The sequence below is a fragment of the Oryza sativa genome, chromosome 2, assembly GCF_034140825.1.
Source record: "Oryza sativa Japonica Group chromosome 2, ASM3414082v1".
NCBI lineage: Eukaryota > Viridiplantae > Streptophyta > Magnoliopsida > Poales > Poaceae > Oryza > Oryza sativa.
In genome coordinates, this window is record NC_089036.1 from 7,627,105 (window position 1) to 7,652,503 (window position 25,399).

Sequence of the window (25,399 nt, forward strand, 5' to 3'; positions counted from 1 at the left end):
TAGTCTTCGCAATTTTTCTCCAAGAGTACATTACCAATTATTAGCTAGGTTTATTCAGACCAACGAAATTAAATCATGTTTATATGATAGAGGAGCAGATTCGGGATATCCCACAATTATCAAAGCTTGAAATTATGTGTTTTAAACTGACCCTACCAGGTTATCAGCTGGACTCTAGAATCTACTGTGAGCTCTCTGGTCTTGGGTGCTTTTATTAGGTCAATAAGTGGTTGGTGGTAACTGGTAATTAAGCTTCTAATTAAGCATGTGCCAGCCATACCTGGATGCACCCCAGGATTGGGGTTAGACCAGACTGGGAAAGGAAAACAATAGCAGAAATCAGTCTGATGGTTTCACACCACACATGATACATACTCCCTCCGTCCCATAAAAAACTAATTAATATGACATATCTTAGTTATATGAATCTGGACATATCTCTATCCAGATTTATTGTACTAGAATATATTACATTCAGTTTTAGATTTGTTTTTTTGAATGGAAAGAGTAGACATACTCCTATATATCATCGTGTAACAAAACGATCAGCAACAAGTTGCGTGTAGAAATACGGTAGAATTTAGTGGAAGACGAAGAAGAATCCAGAGAAAGAATTAACGACTGCTGTTTTGGATCCATCGACCGCATGCAGCTCACTGGAGAACAAAATTATGGAATTTTATCGTTGATAAAGTGTAAGAACTGTTAAACATTAGAGATCGCAGGTAAGAATGACCTACACGTAGGATATATGGATCTGAAACCCACTATTTAATTATGTTTCTGACGTAAAACTCTTCCTATTGTATTTCTACAGTTTTTCTATTTTTATTCTAAATTCTAATGATTATTGTGCATAGAAATATTTTAATAACTGCTTTTTTAGTTTGGTCAATTTGGCCTTGCGCAATGATTTATTTATAAGTATCAGTTGGCTCCATATTTGATCGTCAGGAGGACCAATGTACTGTGGTTATTGAAGCAGCACACTTACAGTTGATCATCATGAGCTTCTTCATCCATTTTGAACGGTGAACTATTAATAAGCTACGTGCTTAGCTTGCGTTTTCATTTTTGCGCTTAATCTATTTTATACGGAATTTTTGCCACGCTGTTTTTTTTCTCATTTATTTGGTTACAGGAACTTTGGTTGGGTAGCCTTGATGCAGAGGTTGAGGATGGAGTAATTCATCTTCCTTGCAAAATTGAAACCGTTTTTTTTTCTAAAAATAGTTTTAATTAGCTAGGTTTTTTTTTCTGTGGTAAGTAAATTGGTTCCCCATGGAGTGTCGTTTTTTGTTAGTTTTTTTCTTGGTTGGTCAGGATCTATAAATTAGCTTTGCAGAATCGTTCTTGGGTCTTTGACAGATCATCGTCCTTGGAATTCGTGCAAGCAGCAGCTAAAATTTCTGTTGACGATGGCGAAGTCAGTTCCGTCGTAGTTTACAATAATTAATTAGACTTCCTGATGTTGCTTTGATCACCTAATTAATTATTCTAGCTCTTTCTGATGGGTAAGTTACATCTTCTCATAGATATCAAGTTCTTGTCATCCACTGTTAAATTTTCTGCGTGCTCTCCTATTCTAATACAGCAGAGTCGTAATTCAATCAACACAATCAAGTTTGTTAGCCCTGCAACAAATCAACCGTTGCCAAAATTTAAAATTTGAACTTAATTTTTTAATTGCAGTGTATTTTCAACGTGGTTTTTTTATATTGGCTTTTCATACACATATTATTAAGCTGTTTGGGCCAGGCTATAAACAAACAGAAAAAAATGTGTGTTTAGCAATTTGCAAATACTCGCGAATGGATCATAACTTATCTGGAAGTGTGGAGTCTTAAAGAACAAAAACACCCAACTTTTTAGTATTATTTGTTCATCGACATCAGCCAATCAGTGTGGCTGCTGATCGATGCAGATGAAAACTAGCCCTCTCTACCTCAACTCACATCAGTAATCAGATCATTGGATTCAAGAAACCAAACCCTCTTATCTGCAGCCTGCATAATTGACCATGAACAGTTCAAATCATAGCGTCAAATCACACATCATTTAATTCAGGTCGCCTTTGAACATTACAACCACATACAAACGCACCACACCAGTTAATCCCTCAACTGTACGTACTCCCCCGTCTTAAAAGAAAAAAAAACACATTCTAATACTACGAATTTAGACATAAATCATAGTATTAGAATGTATCATATTTAGTATTATATTGGATTTTTAAGAAACGGGGAGTATGTCACCTCGATCGACCTGCAAAATCTCGTTCGAAAAATTCAACCGCTAGCTATGAATGTTTGGCAATAATCACTCCGGAAAGCAATTAGTAATTGAACACGTTTGACAACGGCAACAACGCAAGTTGATTCAGATGACAAAAACTTTCTGCGTGCTATATATTGAAATGTTTTATTAAGCCACGTAACTAATTAAGTACTGGTAGTATATATATTCTGAAATGTAATCCGACGTTTTGTCAAAGAAAATGACGGCAGGACACGTGTGGACACGAATTAAGCCAAGAAATTCAGTTAATTCTCATATAATTCGTACAAATTTTCCGTATTCCAAACAGGGGCTTAGAATAATAGATGGACAGACTCGTAAATTACAGTAAGACATTAATGGTCGAGTGAGTTGTGTTTTAAAAAAAATATTGGTGTAAATTAGGCAAAGCTGAGGGTAAGAGTTAAAGAGAAAGTTTAATAGTAGAGTTAAGTATTATCTATAAACTTATACCATAGTTAACATGTACTCCCTCCGTCCTAAATTATAACGCCTATATTTTTTCTACACAGTCTTCAATGACATACTTTGACCATTAATATATTAGTACATGTTATATTTCCAACAAATATGAAATTAACATCATATGAAATACTTTAAAACACAAATCTAGTGATATAACATGTATAATACTTAGCATATATATGGTTACTATGATTATTAGTCAAAAGTTATCGAGTTTGATTTTCCTTAAAAAGAGGGTGCCTTATACTCCCTCCATTCCATATTGATCAAGAAAGACTTAACTACTACTCCGTTCTAGAATATAAAGATTTTAAGGGTTAGACACTGGTATTAAAAAAGTAAGCAGAATTAAAAGTGAGAAGGTTGTGATTGGTTGAGAAGAGAATGTAGGTGAGAAAATCGAATGGTGGATTGGTTGAGAAGAGAATGCTGATGAAGAAGTTGTTATATTTTAGGACAAAATTTGAAGGCTAAAAGTTATTATATTTTGGAATGAAGGGAGTATGTGTTTTATTTAATGTGAATATGTGATGGAGAATAAATCAAGAAGCATGTAGACTTAAACTCCCTATATGCAAAAGAAACAAGCGCTTAGACCATCCCCAACCCAGAAACTATAAAGTAGTTTCCATATTTGCCATGTCATATAGATACTATGGGTAGAAACTATGTATCCAATGGATGGTGTCTTCAAATTAAATTCTCATCCAATCACCTCTATTCTCTCTCCTTTTATCCACCTATCACCTTGTTTTCATTCTTAGTTCTTGTGTAGATATGGTTTCTTGCATGAGAAATAATTTCTTCATCTTTTTACCTCTCTCCTCATTAACTCTCTTGCCACATAGGATTTTTGCTTATGTGGCAATGTATTTAATGCTATGAACACTAGATGGCATGGAGGGCTGGGGATAGCCTTAACTACCCTAAATGCATAGATACAATAATGCTTCACGTTAAACGAAGGGACAAGAGTTATATGATGATCAATTTGAAATTTGTAGTTTTTGGTTATATGATGATCAATATGGAATGAGAGAGTAGGTTAGTTATAATGTTCTTTATTTTTTTCTCCTCTCTCTCATTTATCTATTTAATACATTTATCTTGTATCATTTGTAAATGTGGCTCTTGCATAAGAGCCAACACTCCTCATTTTTCTTATATCACTGTTCTCCACATAAGCTTATAGTTTTACCCCATTATTCCATCTAAACTTATAGTTGGCTTATACCTCGTTATTACCTTTGCTCTAATATGAACCATGGCTCAACATCCGATGGTGCTGTTTTTTTTTTGCAAATGGTTTTTCGAAAACTATATATAGTGGGAAAACATAAAAATGGAATCCAAGTACAACTTCTTTTACATATTGTTGCTTTTTTGGGGGATGGGAGGGGGGAGGGGGGATGTGTTCATATTACAGGAGACATTGATTTACATTCGTCGACAAGTAAGATCTTGACTATGGTATTTGAGGATGTAGGGCATGGATGGTATAAGTATATATGCATTGATACAGTAATGAGATACATACATGGAATTATATATAGGTTTGGACCTCCAATATGGGTGGTAGGCCTAATTGTGTTGTCTGTATTGATTGAAAGTATCACAACAAAGTATAGTACATGAGGTGGATCCATAATCTGGTCTACACAAGTAATCTCGGCGAAAATGTGAAGGCAGTGTAGTTGGCGTTAGTTATGGCTCCTTCTGAAAGTTGAACTAGTGTGCAGATTGTGGCTTGCAAATGTCCATGGCTTGAGATAAGATTTGATGTCCTTCCCTCCTAGGAAACCTTGTATTTGTATCAAATCTTGCCCCTAAGAGGCCCTGTACTTATATCAGAGTATGACCTCTCTTCTAAGTAAAACTCGGCATCCAATAAGGTACCGGCAGAGTATGTATTCCTTATCATTCCCGATTCCGACTACATGTCCCTTCTTAATAGAAGGGATTGCTTTATTGTCCTATCTAAATATACATGTTTGAAGATATCTTTCCATATATGATTGGCTATGCATATTCCTAGCTAGGTAAGTACATATGTATAGGGTATCACATATATACTAAATTGATAGTAGTCTTGAACCTAATTTAAAATGTAAACCACACAAAGTCAAGTTATCAACACATATAACCTAAGCAAATTTTTGTTTAACTAGGAAGAGGTTGATCACCTTAATCCTTTCATCCGGGTGGTGTATATGCATGATTAGATTATAAAATTTGGATAGATTTCAAATCACTCAACCGTCAAACTATGCATAGTAAAATTTATCTGGAATGTCACCCACTTTCCTTGAAATACGAACCGCTCTAGACTGTAAAACAAGATCTACTTGGCATCCAACTCATTTTTAGAAATGTCTCATTGTTCCTTTTCTCTGCCCAAAAAGATATCCTTGCACGCCATGTTCTTCAGCGTCTACCATAAGTTTGTCGCCCTTCTTAGAGCCAACACCTTGGGCCACAAAGTAGGTGGTAGGAAGCCAAATCTTGAACTTGACATGTTGTTGTTCTTTATTCGTTCATCTTATGTGGATTCATGCCTCCTCTTTTTGAGATCTTGGCTCAAAATATGTCAAGGAAATGTTTGGTTTGGAGACTTATCAAACTTTGGTTATTCTTCAAAGAATGAAGATTATTTGGTAGGGTAGTGATGGTTGGCACATGTTTTGTTTGTTGCCTTATCAAAATTTTGCATCAAAATTTGGTAATATGATTTTGGCAATAAATCAAATAGGCCTTAAATTATACTTATTTATGTTCACATAATTTTCTTAGTTGTTGGACTATAATGAAAAAAATAATAATATCAACAATTTAAATGCTTCAAGGGAGTTGAATGGGGGCACATGCCCTCTTCACCTAAAAATATATGAAATATTTGAAATATTTAATATGCACTAAGTTGTTGCTATGTAATATTTTAAATTAAATTAACTAACTTTTGGTGTGTGTGCTCTTTGAGTTCAGATTTTCGATCCACCTATACCCACCTTGTATAGTCACTTTGGTAAAAGAAATTATGTTCTTTCATTTGTAAAAGAAATGTCATAATTTTATAAAGAATTTTGTTATTTGTTAGTTGCTTGATTTTATATTATTTGTAAGTCCACTAAGCTTACACAATATATATACTCACGTGGGAACATGTCGATATGATGCAAAGCATCGGGAGTTGGCGCTTTGATTATCATTAATTAGACCGTTACCATTGCTACTTGGAGGGATATTATGATATCAGACTACCTTGCATGCCTTAAAAAGATATCAATTTTATCATGACTACAGAATAGCTAGTTTTGTCGACTCATATTTGGAGATGCGGCTGCCAGGTTCTAGAACTACTTACCATTTTGCACACCCCTTTTTCTCAAGTAACAAAGCATTATCAAGGAAGGTAGAATCCAAAAGATTAAACTCTCATAATTTTACAATGTGATATAGGTGATCCAGGCCTTAGTGACAAGGTCTGTTGACACATACCTTGACCGCCCATCGAGGGTACATACTAAGCCACTATGGTACCTCACATGAAATGACTCAATTGGTTTGGATACGTTGTATTACATCGAATACACCGACCATGGAGTCGGGCTAATATGAGCGGCCGAGTGAAATGTCTAGCTACCATGGGATAATCTACAACTAGCTGGAAAGTTTACCGTCGATGGCAATATCTAGCTCCCAATGTCTATTCGTCGCTAGTTAGTAATACTAGTCATTAACCTGTATTGCACTTGCAGGGCATGTAGCAATAAACTTTAGATTTCTCTCCTGTCTCGAGTGCAAGCTAAGGAAAATAATGTTGGAACTAGGGCGCGATAAATTTTTATCCTTTATTAAATAACAGATGATGGTACGAGTTGTGAGAGCATGTATACTCGGTTTATCATCAAATCATACCCCTAAGGATCGCATTAGCATAGGGCAAATGAGTTGCTTGTTTGAGCCCTAGGCAACTTTAAATACTAGAATTTATTTAAGAGTTTTTTTATTTTTATTTTTATCTTTTTCAATCTTGTCTTCTAGATTGCTAGAAGCACAAGTACTAAAATTTCAGTCCAAAACTATTTTTTGTTATTTTGGTCACGTATTTTGAAACAGTCTAAACCATATCGAGAAAATGTTGTCCAAACATACGTGTGCTCTATATTGCGCATGCAGGGTACTACCGATTTATACTAGAGATTTTTAAGGAAGTAGATAACATACAATAGTAATACTCAGTCATTACTCCTTTCAGTGATCCGGTACTCCTACGATACAAGAGAGCTTTCGAGTGAATGTGCACATGACTTAGACCTTATTCGATTAATCCCTCTCTAGAGAATTGAGCGGTATTTGGAGCTCCCCACTTTCTATTTTTACATGAATCTCTTCTCTAGTCCTCTCTAATCCTTTTTCATAGGAATTAATCGAACAAACTCTTATAGCAAGTTTAATACTAGGCTATAAGCCAACTATAAACTTATGTAAAGGTGAGAGAAAATTAGAAAAATAAAGAATGTTAGCTCTCATAAGAGCAAGTTTAATAGTATAGCCCACTACTGGCTCCAAATCATTTATAGTCAATTCATACAATAGTTACCTATAAATATATACCACACTATTAATATCTGGTCCCACCTGTCATACACACATTACATATTGGAGTCCGTGCTGCAGCTGGCTACAAATCTGTAGCCCGTTACTCTTCTCTCTCCTCTTTTATCTCCTCAAAATTTGTTTATAGCTGGCTTGTAGTCTGCTATTGTATCCACTCTAAGAGATAGCTCTTTACATACTCCAAAGTAAATACGTTAAATGCATATGTGAGAGAAGAGAAGAAAATTATAGACAACCTTATAACTAATACTATATTATACATGTTAGCTCTAATATAAATTTATAGCTACTAGCAAAATGCTCAAGCTTCGCTTTGGGTAGAAGAAGAAAAATATATAATATGTCATATAAAAAATATATTTTGTATCAAATATCTTATCATTATATGGTATTTACTTGTTTGAATCAAACGTTGGGCTATTTCATAATATTAGAAAATATTATAAAGTAATTTACAAAAACTACAAAAACAATAATGAAGTGACAGATTTACTGTCACCATAACTACTCCCTCTGTAAAAAACCAACCTCGTATTAGGATGTGACAATGAATCTAGACTTCGAGAATATCCAAATTCGTTGTACTATGTTATGTCATATCCTAATTAAACGAATCTCATACTAGGATTTTTTTTAGGGAGTAGAAGTTTTTAAAAAGATATAGGTCTTGTTTAGATAAAAAAAATTGGCAAAAAATGTCACATCAAATGTTTGGACACATGCATGGGGCATTAAATGTGGGAAAAAAACCAATTGCACAATTTGCATGTAAATTGCGAGACGAATCTTTTAAGCATAATTATGCAATGATTTGACAATGTGATGCTACAGTAAATATTTGCTAATGATGGATTAATTAGGGTTAATAAATTCGTCTCGCGGTTTATAGGCAGAATTTGTAATTTATTTTGTTATTAGTCTGTTTAATAATTCAAATGTGCATTCGTATACTTTAAAAACTCTACACCCAAATAAGTAAACACACCCATAGATAATAGGCAAAATTTGCCACAGGACACACAAAAAACGTGTAATTGGCTGGGAGACACCGCAAACGAGCAGGCGGCCGCTCCGCGCAGCAGCGCGCTAGCAGGGACTGGACGCGGAGGCAAGCAGGCAACAGCCACGACGGGAGCACGTGACAAGGAGCCGCCTACGGTGGAGCTTCGAGCAGTCGCTAGATCATGCTCCTCCACCTCTCGTCCCTCCCCAACCATGTCAGCCTCCGCGCCAGCTACCTCGCCGGCAGCTACAAAACTTCTGTGATTTCGGGTGGGGGAAGATGACGTCAAGGGCAATCTCGTCATTTTAAAAACAATTTCACCTCTTTTTGACTCGGAAATAATAAAATAATGCGACCGGTGTCCTATAGCCAATTATATATTTTTTGTAGTGTCCATTAGCCGTGTCACGTTTTTGTGATATCTTCCAACCAATTACATATTTTTTTAGTGTCCTGTATCAATTTTTGCCTAGATAATAAACTCTATCTCTTGCAAAATACTCCTACCTCCGTATCTCTACGAGTTTCCACTACTGTGCATGCCTTGGTATGGTATCCTATTCCTACCCGCAGGTAGGTCGTTTTCCACGTCTGCTGCTGCCTGCCTCCTGCCCTTGTTGCCAGTCTGCTGCGGTGGCACAGAGACCGTTGCGCTGCACAAGCGTTGACCTTGGATTTTCATGGCAGGCATACGTCCCAACCATAGCACACCTCCCCATACCAATCAATACTATACTGGACGTACTAGTACATCAATACTACTTCTACAGTAGAGTACTTTTTGAACGCCAATTGCCAAGACCTAGCAACACTGGAGTATTCTTAAAAGTGGATCACTGATTTGGCTAATTCATGATTTATATAAAAAGATGGACTTAATTAACACAGAGTACCGTTTAAACTTGTAACTTTAGGTAAGCTCTCCCCACATTTTTTTTACATGAAGCTCTTCCCACTTGACCTTAGAGAAGTGGAGTACTATCCCCGTTTCAAAATATAATAACTTTTGGCTATAAATCTGCACACACAGTTATCTAGATTCATAGCTAAAAATGCTTACATTTTAGGATGGAGATAGTAACTAGCAGAGAAGAGAGAAAAAAAGAAATTAGTCGATCAAGCTAACTTTACAAGTGCTTCAAGATATTATTTTTAGATAATGAAGTGATTCAAGATATATGTATTAATTAAATACATAAGTGAAAAAAAAGGAAGAGGAGAAAAATTTGAAGATAAACTTATAGCCAATTAGGTTTGAAACTAATAAAGATGAAGATTAAGTTGATGCACGTAAAATGAGAAAGCCATTAGCACATAATTAAGTTTTAATTATTATAAATTTGACAATGGATATATTTAATATTTTAAATCAATTTCTATATAGAAAGTTTTAGCATGAAACACATTATTTAGTAGTTTAGAAAACATGCTAACGGAAACTAAGATAAAATCTTAACATGTACTTATAATTATACATGTTAGTCCTAATATTATGGTTAGATGGATTTACATACAGCAGTAGTAGTAGTTAACTCTACTGTTATATCTTGCTACTACCTCCGTCCCAAAATATAGTAACTTTTGGTTAGTGTCTAGATTTATAGCTAAAAATGCTTATATTTTGGGACGGAGGGAGTATTTCTTTATTTCTAATTACGATGCAGATTTTACCTTAGTTTTTATTAGCATGTTTTTCAAATTGCTAAACGGTACGTTTGTTTTAAAATTGTTTCTATATAGAAGTCACTTAAAAATATCAAATAAATTTAATTTTTAAGTTTATAATAATTAAAAATCAATTAATCATAAACTAATAATTTTCTCGTTTTGCCAACGCTCACTTTATCTTCATCCATCTCAAAACCACGTTAGAGCGAGACAGGAAAAAAAAAGAAAAAAAAAACAAAATGTCTGAACCTTGATAAGGTCGGACAGCTCTGTCTGCAGGGTGGGCCCAGCCCACCAGTGTCACACCCCTCCCGAAAGCAAAGTTTACCCCCCCACCAGTACGCGTAGCGTTTCCCCACACTCCGCGGCGCCGCAAGCCAACAAAAACCAAAACCAAAACCAAAAAAAAAAAAAAAACCTGGCAAAACCGCGGATCCCAACGCAACGAGAGATAGAGAAAGGCGAAGACGAAACCGAAGCAGCGAAGCCAAGGTTGACATGTCACCCGCTCCTCCTCCTCCCCTCTTCCCCTTCCTCCTCTAGAACACGCCGCCCTCTCCTCCTCCTCCTCTTCCTCCTCCACCCCTCGCCGCGCAGGGCACCGACCGTCTCCGCGCCACCGCTCGTCTCGGTCTCACCTCCACCTGACCTGACCTCACCCAACGCCCCCCTCACCTAATCCCTCCCTCCTCCAATCGCCCTCGTCAAAGGGGTGCAAGAATCCAAGGGGGGAGTGGTTGGGGTTGATTGGTTCTTGGTTGTGGTGGGGCATGGCGGCGGCGGCGTCGGCGTCGTCGCCGGTGGAGTTCCTGCTGCGGCGGCCGGCGCCGCGGCGGCGGCGGCTGCCGCTGGCGGGGGCGTTCTTCGCGCCCACGGGGCTCGCGGGGGCCACGCTGCTCCGGGCGGTGGCGTCGCTCGCCGCCTCGCTGGTCGCGGGGGCCAGGCCGCCGTCGCAGCGGCGGAACGTCGACGCGCTCGCCCGCCGCCTCGCGCTGCTGTCCGCGATCCTCGAGTCCATCCTCCTCGACACCGCGGCGGCGGGCGCCTTCTCCGACGCGGCCAACCTCTGCTTCCGGGAGCTCTACGTCGTGCTCTTCCGCGCCGAGCTGCTCGTCTCCTACGTCGCCTCCGCCGGCCGCGCGTGGGCGCTGCTACGGAGCCCGCACCTCGCCGCCTCCTTCCGCGACCTCGACGCCGAGCTCGCCGTCGTCCTCGACGTCCTCCCGGCGGCATCACTCCGCCTCTCGCACGACGCCACCGGCCTGCTCGACCTCCTCCGCGCCCACTGCCGCTGCCGCGCGCCCGCGCAATACCATGACCCCGACGAGGCGGCGCTCCGGGAACGCCTCATGGATGCGCTCCGCCAGTTCGACCTCGGCCAGCCACCTGACCACCCCTCGCTCCAATCGCTCCTCGCCGACATGGGCATCTCCACCGCGGCTTCTTGCCGCGCAGAAATCGATTACCTGGAGGAGCAAATCTTGAGCCAAGAAGAGGACACCGACCTGCCGCTCGTCGGCAGCGTCCTCGCCTTGCTCCGCTACTGCCTATTCGCCGTGTTCGACCCTAGCAACGCGAAGGCGCTCCGGGATTGGCCGTTGTCGGGCAACAGGCAGCGGCTTCTCTCGATTGGCGGCGGCGATGACACCTCCTTCTCGGTGCCAAAGGAGTTCTCATGCCCAATTTCTCTGGATTTGATGCGTGATCCCGTGGTGGCGTCCACCGGGCAGACGTATGACCGGCCGTCGATCATACAGTGGATCGAGGAGGGCCATTCCACCTGCCCCAACTCCGGCCAAACCCTTGCAGATCACCGGCTTGTGCCGAACCGTGCTCTCCGCAGCTTGATTTCACAGTGGTGTGGGGTGTATGGCTTGCAGTATGATTCGCCCGAGAGCAACGAGGGGATGGCGGAATGTGTTGCTGCATCTTGCAGTAGTCGGGCTGCAATGGAGGCAAACAAGGCCACAGCTAGGATTTTGGTCAGGATGCTGGAGGACGGGTCAGAAAATGTAAAGGCAGTCGCTGCTAAGGAAATTCGGTTGCTGGCAAAGACCGGGAAGCAAAACCGGGCTTTCATCGCCGACTTGGGTGCGATTCCGCTGCTTTGCAGGTTGCTCTTGTCGAATGATTGGATGGCACAAGAGAATGCAGTGACAGCGCTGCTCAATTTGTCAATCTTCGAGCCAAACAAGGGACGGATTATGGAACAGGAAGGCTGCTTGCGGCTTATCGTCGGTGTTCTACAGAATGGATGGACTACGGAAGCGAAGGAGAATGCTGCGGCCACTCTGTTTAGTCTATCAGTGGTCCATAATTTCAAAAAACTGATCATGAATGAGCCTGGGGCTGTTGAGGAGCTGGCTAGTATGCTGACCAAGGGGACATCAAGGGGGAAGAAAGATGCGGTGATGGCACTCTTCAACCTCTCAACACATCCAGAAAGCTCAGCTCGGATGCTCGAGTCATGCGCAGTTGTAGCTTTAATTCAGTCGCTGAGGAATGACACCGTGTCGGAGGAAGCTGCTGGTGCTTTGGCCCTGCTGATGAAGCAACCATCCATCGTGCATCTTGTTGGGAGCTCTGAAACTGTGATCACTAGCCTTGTTGGGTTAATGCGGCGGGGAACTCCAAAAGGTAAGGAAAATGCAGTCTCAGCTTTATATGAGATTTGTCGTCGGGGCGGCTCTGCTTTGGTGCAGAGAGTAGCAAAGATTCCAGGGTTGAACACAGTAATACAGACCATCACCCTCAACGGAACAAAGCGCGCCAAGAAGAAAGCAAGCCTGATTGTCAAGATGTGCCAGAGAAGCCAAATGCCATCAGCAATGGCACTAGGGAGCACATTGACAGTCGTTGATCGTTCATTGGTAGGGAACAACACATTAAGGCGTGCTGCGAGCTTTGGCAGTGGAGAATTGTCAAACCCGATTTCGATATCAGTGCAGGTGCCCTAGGTGAAAGGTTTCTACCCTGGATTATATGGATGGTTACATTTGGTGAGTTTTGTCCCCAAAATTCTTTCATTTCATGCTCCAATGAAGGTATACAAAATTTAATCCAAAGGATTTAATACTCGAAATATATCAGATGTTCCTATGTTTGTGTGTGAAATGTGGATAACTGTGCAGACATATAGATGTGCAATTAGAGTTCCAGCTTGATGTTCCTCCTTGGCAAGCTCGGAAATTGTCCAATTTTTGTTTTATTTTTTTATAAAAAAGCACCAAATATGTATGCTGTATGCTGTAAACTGTTTAAATTAATTAGAAGCTTTACACTGAGGCAACAGTGGAAAGAAATGGTATTTCATTTCACCAATGGGATTGCAATACAACATAGACTTTCACATTTACTCTACAAAAGCCAGCTTAAAATTAATTAAGTATGTAGTATATCTTAAAAAGTAACTCTAGCTATTCTAGCATAGGAAATGAACAAAAAAAATTGCACTATCAACACAGACCCCCCCAATCTGAACTCTTCCAGCATGGAAATTGTTGGGAGAGAATGAGTGGTGTAGAAACTGTGCTACTTTAGGACAATCTCTACTTTGTTGAGGAGAAGATTGAAAGGACAAAGTTGATCATGCAACTGAAGAGGAGGGGGACCATCAATCCACTGAAGGCCAGAAAACACTACCGGTGAGTAAAGATGATGTTCTGGAATACAACAGCTCAATGGAAACAGGGTGCGCCGGCGGCAGTAACCTGATTGGTATCAGAAAGTTTTATTTCACAATGGAACCCAGTTTCCACTCACCGAGGCACCGAGCTGGTGTGTTCTTCGGGAGAAGTCGTGTGGAATATCACGCTCCTGATGGAAATTTCCCTGCTTCCATTTGAACAAGGAGCACAAGCCTGCAACAACCATAATAAAAGGTGGATCAAGTCAGGATACCTGGACTGATGACCTTTTGAGAAGAATAAATCTTAATTGGTGACTTTTGCAGTTGCATGACAGTTCTTGGCAAAGTTGCCAAACCTTCAAAATTATTACTATATGTTTATCACATATGGTACAGTAGGATACGAACAAATTATGTGTGAATCTTTTTTAGTTAGGTTGGCTACAATCTGAACGAAGACAACAATCGAAGTTTGCTAGGTGTAGGTGGTGCAGAGAATCTTTCTGTTATATGGGAGTATGGAACTGACTCCTGTACCTTCTCAATCATCTGAATTTCTTTATCGTCCGAATTTTCCTACCATCATCAGCCCATCAGTCTTCATCACCTCTCTTGACATTTTGTGCCTGAAATATCTTCCCTCATCTGATGTCTACCTAACAAGGTTCCTGTACAAATTCACACCATGATCACGTTTTCGTACTTAATTATCCTCACCGTTTCGTCAGCTTCCAGGGTCGGTAGCCATGTATTTCAAACGAAAACGTGTGTCCAGTTCTCGACTTTTCGGCTTGACGAAGAAGACCGTCGCCCAAAATCTGCACATTTTCACACTTGGGCCATTTTCATTTTACATGCCGGTTTTTACCGTGATCAGAAACTTTTCAGAATTCATACTTAACAGTAACAGATTAGGCGAATTTCGGAAGAGTTTTGGCGTACCTTGCGTGCGAATTGGATCGGAAATCATGTGGATGATATGCTGGTCTCCAAGGCCTGTGGCTGATCGTTTCAGTTGGGCTATGAGCTGGACCTGTGATTCTCATGACCGTGAGGTTGATGTGCTGAAGCAGCTCGATCTGGCAACCGGAGATACGGTATCAGGATGGTTCTCGGCGCCGGATTTGTGGTTGCCTTGAGCTCAGGTCGGGGTCGCTAACATGGATGTCTCGGCAACCAATCAAATCAAATTCATCTGTAGAAAAATGAGAGGAAAACCACACATATCAATGGCGTGAGTAGCGACTTCAGTTGAGTCGAAAGATCAAACTGGGACATTTCAGTGGTTACCGCTGGCCAACATGCTTGGAACGCAGAAATTTTTATTTACTCATGTGAGAATTGAAATGTCTTAAACCCTGTAAAATTATGCATTGAAAATGGGCCTTGAATGGATCAGAAACATAGTAAACAAACCCAACGGAAAATAAAGATAACGTCTGTGCGGATACAAAAGGGTTAAAAAATTGAAAAGAAAAAAAAAAGAAAAGCTGATACTGCAATCAGGCAAAACTGAACGCAGATGCTGTCTATACGTTCATGGATGCGTGAATAAAAACACGTCAGTTAAAACTCTAATCGGATTGAGATCCGGTGCAGTTATAAACTCTAACCAGCATCATAGGACTGTTATGTATTTTCAGCCGTTTATTTTAATGATCAACAGTTCAGATTCACTGCTATAGTACTCGAACAACAGTAAAATAAGCAATGTTTTATATTACAACACTTTTGCCACAGTATCAAATTAATCTGTACCGTTTAAGTTTGATCCAACTTAGCAGCTACAACTGCTAAAGTTGCAGTCAATAATATAATTGCAGCTGATTCGGATCAAACTCCAATCAGTCAGTGTGTGCTTCACATTCTGTACCAACAAGTAACATTAACTATGATCTGACGGGACGCTTTGGAAGACGATTAAAAAGATTAGGCAGAATACTGTCAATTACCTGGGTAACATCAGATGCGTGTTTACTCTTTACCTTCATACGCAAAAGCTGTGGTACTCCCTGCCGAAGTCTTCATCAAGTCATAATGCCACGGCTGATCTTGATTGTACGATTTAGAAAGAGTCGTGATGCTAGCCAACCAAAACTGCAGCAACAGACTTGTATTTTTCAGTTGTTCACGTCAGAGAGTACACATGAAAAAAATCGTATCCCAGTCGAACTAAGCAAGCCAGTCATTACGAGTATGAGCTTCCAGGTCAAAGATGTACGAACAAGGCTTCTTTTTTCCATCAAACACGAAAATAAAACTCGAAAAGTTTCACTAAGTTTCCATAAAATAAATTCTAGAGTGAAAATCAGAGAAAGAAAGGAATGACGGTCGAATAGCATTGCTTCTAGTAAGTAGTCACCGACCCAGTTTCTTGTTGAAATATACAAGTACAAAATGTAAGATTTGCAAACACCAGCATCGAGATTATCAAATATGTCAACGGGAAGAACGACCGTGCGTGCAAAATTCATCAGGTTGCTGATGTCGGTGAAGAAGTTGAACCTGCACGGTTGCATGAGTGCGCTGCATGACTACAATTGGCTGCTAATAACTAGTGCTCTACATGACTACCTTCCAACAATTTGTTTAAGTCTATACTAACAAACCAAAGGCCCACTGATTCCTGACCCAGTTTGTGCAGTAAGTAGTCAGCTGATCAAACGGCACCTTGGTTTGCAGAAATTACCTGGGTTAATACACTCCTATCATTTTAGCAAAAGGAGGCATGAGAAGCTATATGATTGACTGCTTCATGTAGCACAGAACTACATTGAAAGGTGGCAGTGGATATCAAGTATCAACAGCCGTCAGCAGATTGTTTCTCCTGTGCAAATTATATTAGCATAATGGGACTTGAGCACCACTAACTCTCCACTCATCCAATTGTCCAATTGTTTAACCTGATACACGAGCACCTGCCATTGTACGATGTTGCCTCCCAAAACAAGCTCCATACTCCTAGCCTCTCATCTGAGGCTCTGAAACCTTTCGTCTCAAACAAAAGATCACATAATCTGTCCCCATCTCCCATCCAAGAAGAACTCACATACCAACCATGCCTTGGGCTGAAAGCTTGCTGTTCCTCCTCCTCTTGTTCTCGCTGCCCATTCCCTTCTCCCATTCTTGGTCCTTTGATTATCCCAGCCCCATTGCCAACATTAATTCTCTTTGGACGAACAACAATGCCACCATCCCATACAGTGCAACCTACCCAGATGGTTCAACGATCAGAGCGATTCTTGTTAGGCAGAATCCTACATGGTATAGTCCATTCTTCGCATGTGGTTTCATCTGCACCGCTCCTTGCAATGATTTTCTCTTTGCCATCTTCTCGGTGTCCGTTGGTGATCCGAGCAACCCTGCCTTCAATACCTCGTCCATGCCACGGATCATGTGGACAGCCAACAGGTCCCGTCCAGTGAAGGATAATGCGTCACTCCAGTTCAAGGATGGCAATCTCATACTGCGAGACTTCGATGGTTCTCTGGTCTGGTCGACGAACACATCGGACAGCCGTGTTGTCGGTCTGAATCTTGCTGAAACTGGGAATATGGTTCTCTTCGACGCAATGGGGAAGACGGTGTGGGAATCATTTGAGCACCCAACTGACACGCTCCTTCTTGGGCAGTCACTGAGGCAAGGGAAGAGGCTTACTTCAGATTCCTTGGCAACAAACTGGACTCAAGGTCAGTTCTATCTCACTGTACTTGACAATGGTTTGTATGCTTTCATCGAAGCAGATCCACCACAGCTCTATTATCAAAGAAGATTCAATATCACTGATGCCATAGTTCAGCCAAATATGAACATATCCTCTGATGGAGCAAAGAACTACACGACTTACATTTCCTTCTTAAAAGGTAGCCTGTCAGCATTTGTTAGCTTCAACAATACTGATATCAATCTATTCGATATATCACTGCCGTCGCCATCTTCAGCACAGTTCATGAGCCTCGAGAATGATGGGCACTTGAGAGTTTATAGATGGGATGGTACTTCGTGGAAACCTCAGGCTGATGTTCTGCATGTGGATCTTGATGATTGTGCATATCCCACAGTATGTGGAGATTATGGTATCTGTTCCGAAGGACAATGCAGTTGCCCGAGTCGGAATTCTGGGGATGAAGATCAATTTTTCCGCCAATTGGACAACCGGCAACCTAACATGGGCTGCTCCCTAGCAATTCCTCTGTCTTGTGACTTGACCCAATATCAACAGCTTCTCCCCCTCCCAAATGTCATGTACTTCAATTTAGGACAAAATTGGACCACCGACGAATATAGCTGCAAGGAGGCTTGCTTGAAGGCCTGTTCATGCAAAGCAGCCTTTTTCAAGTATAACAATGTCTCTAATGGTTCTTGCTACCTAATGCCAAAGCTTTTCTCACTCATGAATTATCAGCCTGAAGTAGTTGGATACAATTTATCTGCATACATCAAGGTGCAAATGTTACCTCCACCACCAAGAAGCAAACAATTAAATCCATTAGTTTACCATGTTGGTGCTCCTATTATAGTTGCAGTTATCTGCATAATTATTCTCATCATCAGAAGAATAATGAAAAGGAAGATGGATGATGACGACCCATTTAAAGGACTGGCTGGCATGCCAACACGGTTCTCCTACAAACAGCTGAGAGAGGCGACTAATAACTTTAGCAAAAAGCTGGGACAGGGAGGATTTGGGCCAGTGTATGAGGGAAAACTTGGAAATGTTAAAATTGCCGTCAAATGCTTGCGTGATATTGGCCATGGAAAAGAAGAATTCATGGCCGAAGTCATCACCATTGGAAGCATCCATCACATCAATCTTGTTAGATTGATAGGATACTGTTCTGACAAGTTTCACAGGCTCCTTGTTTACGAGCATATGACCAATGGGTCTCTAGACAAGTGGATCTTCAGAAAGAACCCAAGAGGTACACTCAGTTGGGCAACTCGATACAAGATTATACTGGATATTGCAAAAGGCTTGGCCTATCTTCATGAAGAATGCCGACAGAAGATTGCTCACCTTGATATCAAGCCTGGTAATATCCTCCTTGATGACAAGTTCAATGCAAAGATATCTGATTTCGGTCTAGCAAAGCTGATCGATAGGGATGAAAGCCATGTCATGACAAAAATCAGAGGAACAAGGGGATACCTAGCACCAGAATGGTTGTCATCAACAATTACCGAGAAGGCTGATATCTACAGTTTTGGTGTTGTTGTGCTGGAAATTGTGAGCGGAAGGAAAAACCTGGATAACAATCAGCCTGAAGCGAGCAACAACCTAATCAATCTACTTCAAGAGAAAATCAAGGTCGGCCAAGTTCTAGATATATTGGACAATCAGAACGAAGAAATCCAATTACACGGGGAAGAAATGATAGAAGTGATCAAGCTAGCAGTCTGGTGCTTGCAGCGCGACTGCAGCAAACGACCAGCCATGTCACAGGTTGTGAAGGTCCTGGAAGGCGCGATCGACACGGAAACATCCGCAGGCTACGATGCAGCTAGTAAAGATGATATTAATTTTGACGCTTCATCCCCTCTGTCCCCAGCACCAGTGTCAGCACGATGAAACTCTTTTTAAGTAGGAACACCGATACTTGTTACAGTTTAGTTGCAGTACTGTGTGCAGTGTGCTAGTGTGCATCTCATGTAAATTTGTCCCTTGTAATATGTAACATCCTCATCAATGTGTGAATGAATGAAATATTATAACGATTTTATTATCGAGCTATTTCATGGTTTCCCAAGTAACAAGACGAACAGCAAAGGTAGCATGTGAAGGGCTAGGGAAAAGGTAACATCCGAACCTTGCCATGCTCGGCCACGCATTTCGTCGAACACGCGGAGGGCCGACACCATCTGTGCCCCCCCGACCGCCGACGGGGAGGCCACGCCGAGGGACACCGCCCCCGGACTGTCGGCGCCGCGCGCCGCGTGCACGCTCGTGCACCCACCCCGTAGGAATCACTCGACGCCGCAGCCCATCCTCATCCGGCGCGGCGCGGCGGGCGACGCCGGCGAGGCTGGCATGACTCACGAGCGCCAGCGCGCGGCGACGAGGGAAGCGGGAGAGAGGGAAAGAATTATAAAATAATAAAATAAAAATCTAAGCGCGACTCGAGCACTGCACGAATCTCGAGGCGCACGTGGCCCGTGCTGCGGCGGCCACGTGGGCGCCCGAGGACTCGGAAGAGTTTTGTGTGGCCGTGGTATCCTCTTCCCTCCACTCCACTCTCCAACTTCTCCCGCAGCATCGCCGCCGTCGTCGTCGCCGCCGCCGCCGCGAGGTGAGGGCTCGTAGCACCGTCCGGGAGGGCGGAGGAGGAGGAGAGATGAGCTGCTGCGCCGCCTCGTCTTCCTCTCCGGTTCTCGCCAACCCCCGGGTGAGTACGCACGCCCTACCCCGTCTTCGCCTTGCCGGCCCGCCGCCGCCGTCCTCTCCATCGACGGCGGCGTGAAATTCCTGCAGGAATCCGATGCGTTCCCCTTCCGCTAGTTCATTTCAGCCGCCATCATTGGTCTTAGCGGACTTAGGGCAAGATCAATCCCGCCGCGAACAAACCCGCGCGCTTCCGATTTTTCTCACAAATTCTTCGGTTCGATGTGCTCGTGGAATCGAATCGTCGGCGCGAATTCGCTAGTTCGTTGGGATTCCGAAAGGGAGGGAATGTTCCGAAGAGAATCGATTTTATAATATGTCTGGATTTATCTTTCACCAAGGTCCCATGGTCTAGCGGTTAGGACATTGGACTCTGAATCCAGTAACCCGAGTTCAAATCTCGGTGGGACCTATTTTTTCTCCATTTTTTTTCTGACTCGCTGATCCTTGCTAGGATGTGGCTACATCCAAAACACCATTTGCTGAGTCGAGGCGTCGAGCTGAATCCATTTGCTGAGTCGAGCTGAATTTATATATGCTCCATGAAATCTTTGCTACGAATTTATGCTTTGTTTTCATTTCAAGGATGTTGCTGCATCAAAACACCATTTGCTTAGTTGAGCTAAATTTATAAATCCCCATGAAATCTTTGCAACGAATTTATGCTTTGTTTTCATTTTTTATTTTAAACTTTCAGGGGGGATTCGCTGCTAGCTGCTCAACAAGAAGGAACCACAGGGTGATCTTCCTCGGTTCAAGGCAGTTTTCTCCGATCATATACAGCCCAGCACGCCGCGCGTCGTCACGGCTGTCTCGGAGAGAGGTGATAGCTTTTGCAGGCCAGCAATCTTGGGATATCGGCAGATTTGTCAGGACGCTGTATTTCTTCAACGGGCCACCGAATCCTCTCAAGGTTTACTCACTGTATTGGGATTTTTTTTCACCTCTTCTCGTTACAGTTATTTCACATTTGGCATTGTGCTCATGTTTTGTCTGTTCAATCTGTAGATTGTAGAGTCCATTCTTAGCAGTTTCACTGGCTCTGCTCCTGGTGAGGTGCCAAAGAAAATGGAATCTTCTGATGTGGTGCTGGTCACTGGAGCTACCGGTGGCGTTGGACGAAGAGTGGTTGATATCCTGCGGAATAAGGGAATACCCGTTCGAGTATTGGTACAATACTTGTCAAGCTTATCTACTTTTGGCTTCTCTGTTTTCATTCATTATTACATGGATAGTCCAACTTCTCCCTCTTTTGTTGGATCTTTGCTGCTCTTAATGTTGATCTAACATTTCAAATTTCAATTCAGGCTAGAAATGAAGAGAAGGCGAGGAGCATGCTGGGGCCCGATGTAGACTTGGTAAGCCACTTGTTTAGCTGGATTTAGATTCATGTTCCATGTGCGGTTTAGTTTCAACCAACTAGGTCTATTTCAATACCCCATGTATTCCAATATGCATTACCCTTACCCAATACCCAATGTATTCCAGCAATATGATTGCCTGAGGTAAGTCTCACTGTTACATTTCTGCTAACCTTCTAGTTGTGAATGAAATGAAACTAGGGAATTTTGTTCTTAAATGATAGTGAAAATTTCTGTGTATTTTTTATGACATTTTGTTTGAAGTGACCACGTATATGCAATGATTCACTACATATAATGAACCTTCCTATCTCATTGCTAGTTTGCATATGGTTTATGTGGTTATTGAATCTTCCACACCTGTAAAGACGGAAGTATTGAATATTTATATTATTAAAATTTCTATTTTGTGTCAGATCATAGGAGATGTCACAAAGGAAAATTCACTTGATCCCAAGTACTTCAAAGGGATTAAGAAAGTGGTAAATGCAGTGTCAGTTATAGTTGGGCCAAAGGAAGGCGATACACCAGACAGGCAGAAGTATAAACAGGTACGCCAAATGCCCTATCATATGTTACCAATATTTCACGTACTCTACTTTACACCCTACAAACTTACATTTAATCTCATCTTCATGCAGGGCATCAAGTTTTTTGAACCTGAGGTAGCTGCATCAATACATTCCTTCTCTTGTAGAATATAAGTAACAATGGATGACTGACATCCTCATTCCCAACATACAACATGGAAATATTGCATCAGTTTGCACTTTTGCTCGTTCAAAAGCTAGTTCATTATATTATTTTGTTATGCCTATCAGATCAAGGGACCTTCACCTGAAATGGTAGAATACCTTGGAATGCAAAACTTGATTAATGCTGTCAAGAACAGTGTGGGTCTGACTGAAGGGAAACTGCTTTTTGGGGGCACAGGTAAATCTTTCATTCCATACCAAAATGTTTTTTGAAAGAAATATCGGAGATTTAAATCTACACTCAACTCAACTCATATTCATTAGGGGACCTCCATAGTACCCAAAAACTTTGGTGCAAGATCTGCGGGAAATCCAGTTTTTAGTAATTATGGTGATCATAACAGTGATTTTTTTCAAAACAACAAAATAGTGAATTGCTTGCAACTGAATCATGTATAAATTTATTTTTCCATCCCTACATGTGTATACATTTGTATGTTAGTTGTCTTTCAATATATAAGTTTTTTTTCCTTATCACAACATGTTAGTTATTTTATTTAGGCAACTTATCCGGAAAGATTGTTTGGGGAGCACTTGATGATGTTGTGATGGGAGGTGTTAGTGAAAGCACATTCCAAATCCAACCAACAGGAAGTGAAACTGATGGACCAACCGGATTGTTCAAAGGTATTTTGTTTTTTTTTAATGATCCCTCGACTCCTTGTATATGCGATGTGGCAATTCTTTGGAAAACCTCTAGTCTAAGCAGGTCTGTGCAATGTATTCTAGGTACTGTCTCTACTTCAAATAACGGTGGCTTCACTAGTATAAGGACAAAGGTACCTACTGACATGTATTTTCCCAAAAAAAAAAAAAACAAAGTTGCTGCCGTTTTGTGTGTTGATTTATATTTTATTTCCATGTCCTAACTATTAGGAATAATTAATTATTTGTCACTCTTACAGATGGTGATAAATAATTTGCCACTGGACCCACATGTCATAGACAAATGAGGACCCACATGTCATAAACAGCGAGTGGCAAATAATTAATTGCCACATCTTAAAAGTGGTACAAAGTTAAATGTCCCTAACTATTATTGTGATATGTTACTCTGATTGCAGAATTTTACAGTGCCTGAGGATCTGTCAGCATATGACGGTATTGAACTACGTGTTAAGGGTGACGGGAGGCGGTATAAACTTATTGTGCGCACTAGCTTTGAATGGGATACTGTCGGCTACATTGCAAGCTTTGACACGACTAAGGGGGAATGGCAAAGTGTATGTTGTATTTGTTGATTTATTGAAAAAAATACGTCCCTTTGTTTCAGCAACTTACAGCTATGCTTCTTATTGATGGAACAGGTTAAATTACCTTTCTCTTCACTGAATCCTGTATTCCGTGCCCGCACTATGCCTGATGCTGCACCCTTTGATGCAAGCAATGTTACTTCCTTACAGGTACAATGTGTTCATGTGTTGGTATAATTTTTTAGGAATAACTGAACCTGAAATTGCTGTGATAATTCTGTAGCTCATGTTTAGCAAGTTTGAGTATGACGGAAAGCTGAACCCAACATTTACAGAAGGTTCATTTGAGCTCCCCTTTTCAAGTATTAGAGCATACATAAACGAGCCAATCACTCCAAGGTTTGTTCTTTGTACTAGTTTTACTATATGACATCATCAGAATAAATGAGCACTGTAATCGTCCGATTGTTTGGAAGTCATCAAGACTCACTAGAATAAATGACAATTCTACTTGCAGGTTTGTCCATGTTAGTTCTGCAGGAGTTACAAGACCTGAGAGACCAGGCCTGGATTTAAGTAAACAACCTCCTGCTGTTCGCATGAACAAAGAGCTGGGCTCCATTCTAACTTACAAGTTGAAGGTATGCGCCATTTTTCCTTTATTATTGTGCATTTGTGCTTATTGATTCACATCATGTCTAAATGCTTATCGCATGTCCTTTCAGGGTGAGGATTTAATCCGGGAAAGTGGCATTCCATATACTATTGTGCGGCCATGTGCTCTAACAGAGGAACCAGCTGGAGCTGACCTCATATTTGACCAGGGAGATAATATCACAGTATGTAGAGGCAGCATTTGTTTGTTGCCTTCATAAGATGCCACGCCATTCTTCTTCCTCCATAAGATCAAATAAAGCATCAGTTTCATATAAGTTTCCTGTATTTTTTTTTTCAGGGAAAGATATCAAGGGAAGAAATTGCTTTCATTTGTGTTGCAGCTCTGGCAAGTCCAAATGCAGTAGAGAAAACCTTTGAGGTTAAAATTCTGCAACTCATTTGCAAGACACTACTTGGGACAACAAAACTTCAGAAGGAAATTGTGGCATTTTATTTCATTTTAAGCTAACTCATGTACTTTTTTTTGTTAGGTCAAGAGCACTGTTCCATTCAGTGAACCTTTCGTGGTTGATCCTTCAAATCCTCCTCCAGAGAAAGACTATGATGTGTATTTCAAAGAGCTCAAAGCTGGCATAACAGGTAAAGAGGCACTAGAAGGAACACCTGCTCAGGTCTGAAGAACATGTTAAATGCAGAACGCCCAACTGCTTTGACAAATCTTGACATGGTAATTCTCCATTGTATTTAGGTCTTAACCACTTAAGATATATGAGATTATAACGCTGAATTTCATAAATTAACTTCATGATAGGTGCTTCTTGAACATGAACAGAATTACATAAATATGCAAGTCTGATTCATAAACCACCAATAGTTGCAGTACCTGAGCATATGTGCCACACTTAATCTTTGCAGTCATGTGGTTTCCAAAATACCAAATGGGAAGTACTTTGTGAAGTATGTGAAGGAACAGTTGTTTCTTTTTTTTATGTAAAGTAGTATATCCTCTGGAGTTTGTGTTATATTTAATCTGCTGTATCTGTATGAGAAGATATGCATACATCTTCAGAAGACATATGGATGTCGATCAAGAGCTCAAAGGTTATGGAGCATTGGAGCTCTTTCTGTAGCAGATTCTGTATATTATGTTGCTTTTATTTTCACTGAATTGTGTGCTGTAGATAGCGTCATTGGAATCTAGATCGACCATTTTGTAAAATCAAATACATTGTCATACAGAGAGAAGAGAAGTTTACAGTTCCAGTTTTTTTTTTCAAACTTTTTATGTCTCTTTTTAGTTTGCCCCTCTATTGGTTACTGCAACGCACCCCTCCTTTTTTTAATTTAAAATATACGATGAAGAAATAGGAAGATGAAACCCCTCAAAAGAGAGAATGAACCATGAATATGAAAA

General features: G+C 41.1%; 3 protein-coding genes and 1 non-coding gene across 5 annotated transcripts; all 4 read left to right on the top strand.

Annotated features, from left to right (window-relative positions):
- Nucleotides 1-10,599: 10,599 nt before the first annotated feature.
- On the top strand, nucleotides 10,600-13,368 carry LOC4328818 (U-box domain-containing protein 4-like). Its single transcript, NM_001409914.1, has one exon. The coding sequence runs from the start codon at nucleotides 10,822-10,824 to the stop codon at nucleotides 13,006-13,008; it is 2,187 nt and encodes a 728-aa protein (NP_001396843.1). The 5' UTR covers nucleotides 10,600-10,821; the 3' UTR covers nucleotides 13,009-13,368.
- Nucleotides 13,369-15,901: 2,533 nt separating this feature from the next.
- On the top strand, nucleotides 15,902-19,410 carry LOC107275710 (G-type lectin S-receptor-like serine/threonine-protein kinase SD2-5). The gene has a single exon (XM_015770478.3). It carries the CDS (start codon nucleotides 16,738-16,740, stop codon nucleotides 19,246-19,248), a length of 2,511 nt encoding a protein of 836 aa, XP_015625964.1. The 5' UTR covers nucleotides 15,902-16,737; the 3' UTR covers nucleotides 19,249-19,410.
- Nucleotides 19,411-19,904: 494 nt separating this feature from the next.
- LOC4328820 (protein HIGH CHLOROPHYLL FLUORESCENCE PHENOTYPE 173, chloroplastic) lies at nucleotides 19,905-25,263 on the top strand. 2 transcript variants are annotated; one of them, XM_015767626.3, is made up of 17 exons: nucleotides 19,905-20,062; nucleotides 20,756-20,971; nucleotides 21,067-21,228; nucleotides 21,366-21,416; nucleotides 21,836-21,970; nucleotides 22,061-22,084; nucleotides 22,241-22,352; nucleotides 22,676-22,801; nucleotides 22,904-22,953; nucleotides 23,239-23,397; nucleotides 23,482-23,577; nucleotides 23,651-23,766; nucleotides 23,885-24,008; nucleotides 24,093-24,206; nucleotides 24,323-24,403; nucleotides 24,516-24,712; nucleotides 24,797-25,263. In XM_015767626.3, the coding sequence occupies exons 1-16, from the start codon at nucleotides 20,012-20,014 to the stop codon at nucleotides 24,660-24,662; spliced, it is 1,764 nt and encodes a 587-aa protein (XP_015623112.1). In that variant the 5' UTR covers nucleotides 19,905-20,011; the 3' UTR covers nucleotides 24,663-24,712; nucleotides 24,797-25,263. The 2 variants fall into 2 exon arrangements, with proteins under 2 accessions (XP_015623112.1, XP_015623113.1); XM_015767627.3 differs by having other exon boundaries at nucleotides 24,901-25,263.
- Nucleotides 20,399-20,470, top strand: TRNAQ-CUG (transfer RNA glutamine (anticodon CUG)). Its single transcript has one exon. It is a non-coding gene; the product is annotated as a tRNA-Gln (tRNA).
- Nucleotides 25,264-25,399: the final 136 nt, after the last annotated feature.

Excerpts from the sequence above, each read along its gene's own strand:
- LOC4328818 (NM_001409914.1), top strand. The coding sequence starts at position 10,822 with ATGGCGGCGGCGGCGTCGGCGTCGTCGCCGGTGGAGTTCCTGCTGCGG.
- LOC107275710 (XM_015770478.3), top strand. The coding sequence starts at position 16,738 with ATGCCTTGGGCTGAAAGCTTGCTGTTCCTCCTCCTCTTGTTCTCGCTG.
- LOC4328820 (XM_015767626.3), top strand. The coding sequence starts at position 20,012 with ATGAGCTGCTGCGCCGCCTCGTCTTCCTCTCCGGTTCTCGCCAACCCC. Across the intron at positions 22,954-23,238 it reads TCACTAGTATAAGGACAAAG|AATTTTACAGTGCCTGAGGA; the intron begins GTACCTACTGAC and ends CTCTGATTGCAG. Across the intron at positions 24,404-24,515 it reads CAGTAGAGAAAACCTTTGAG|GTCAAGAGCACTGTTCCATT; the intron begins GTTAAAATTCTG and ends TTTTTTTGTTAG.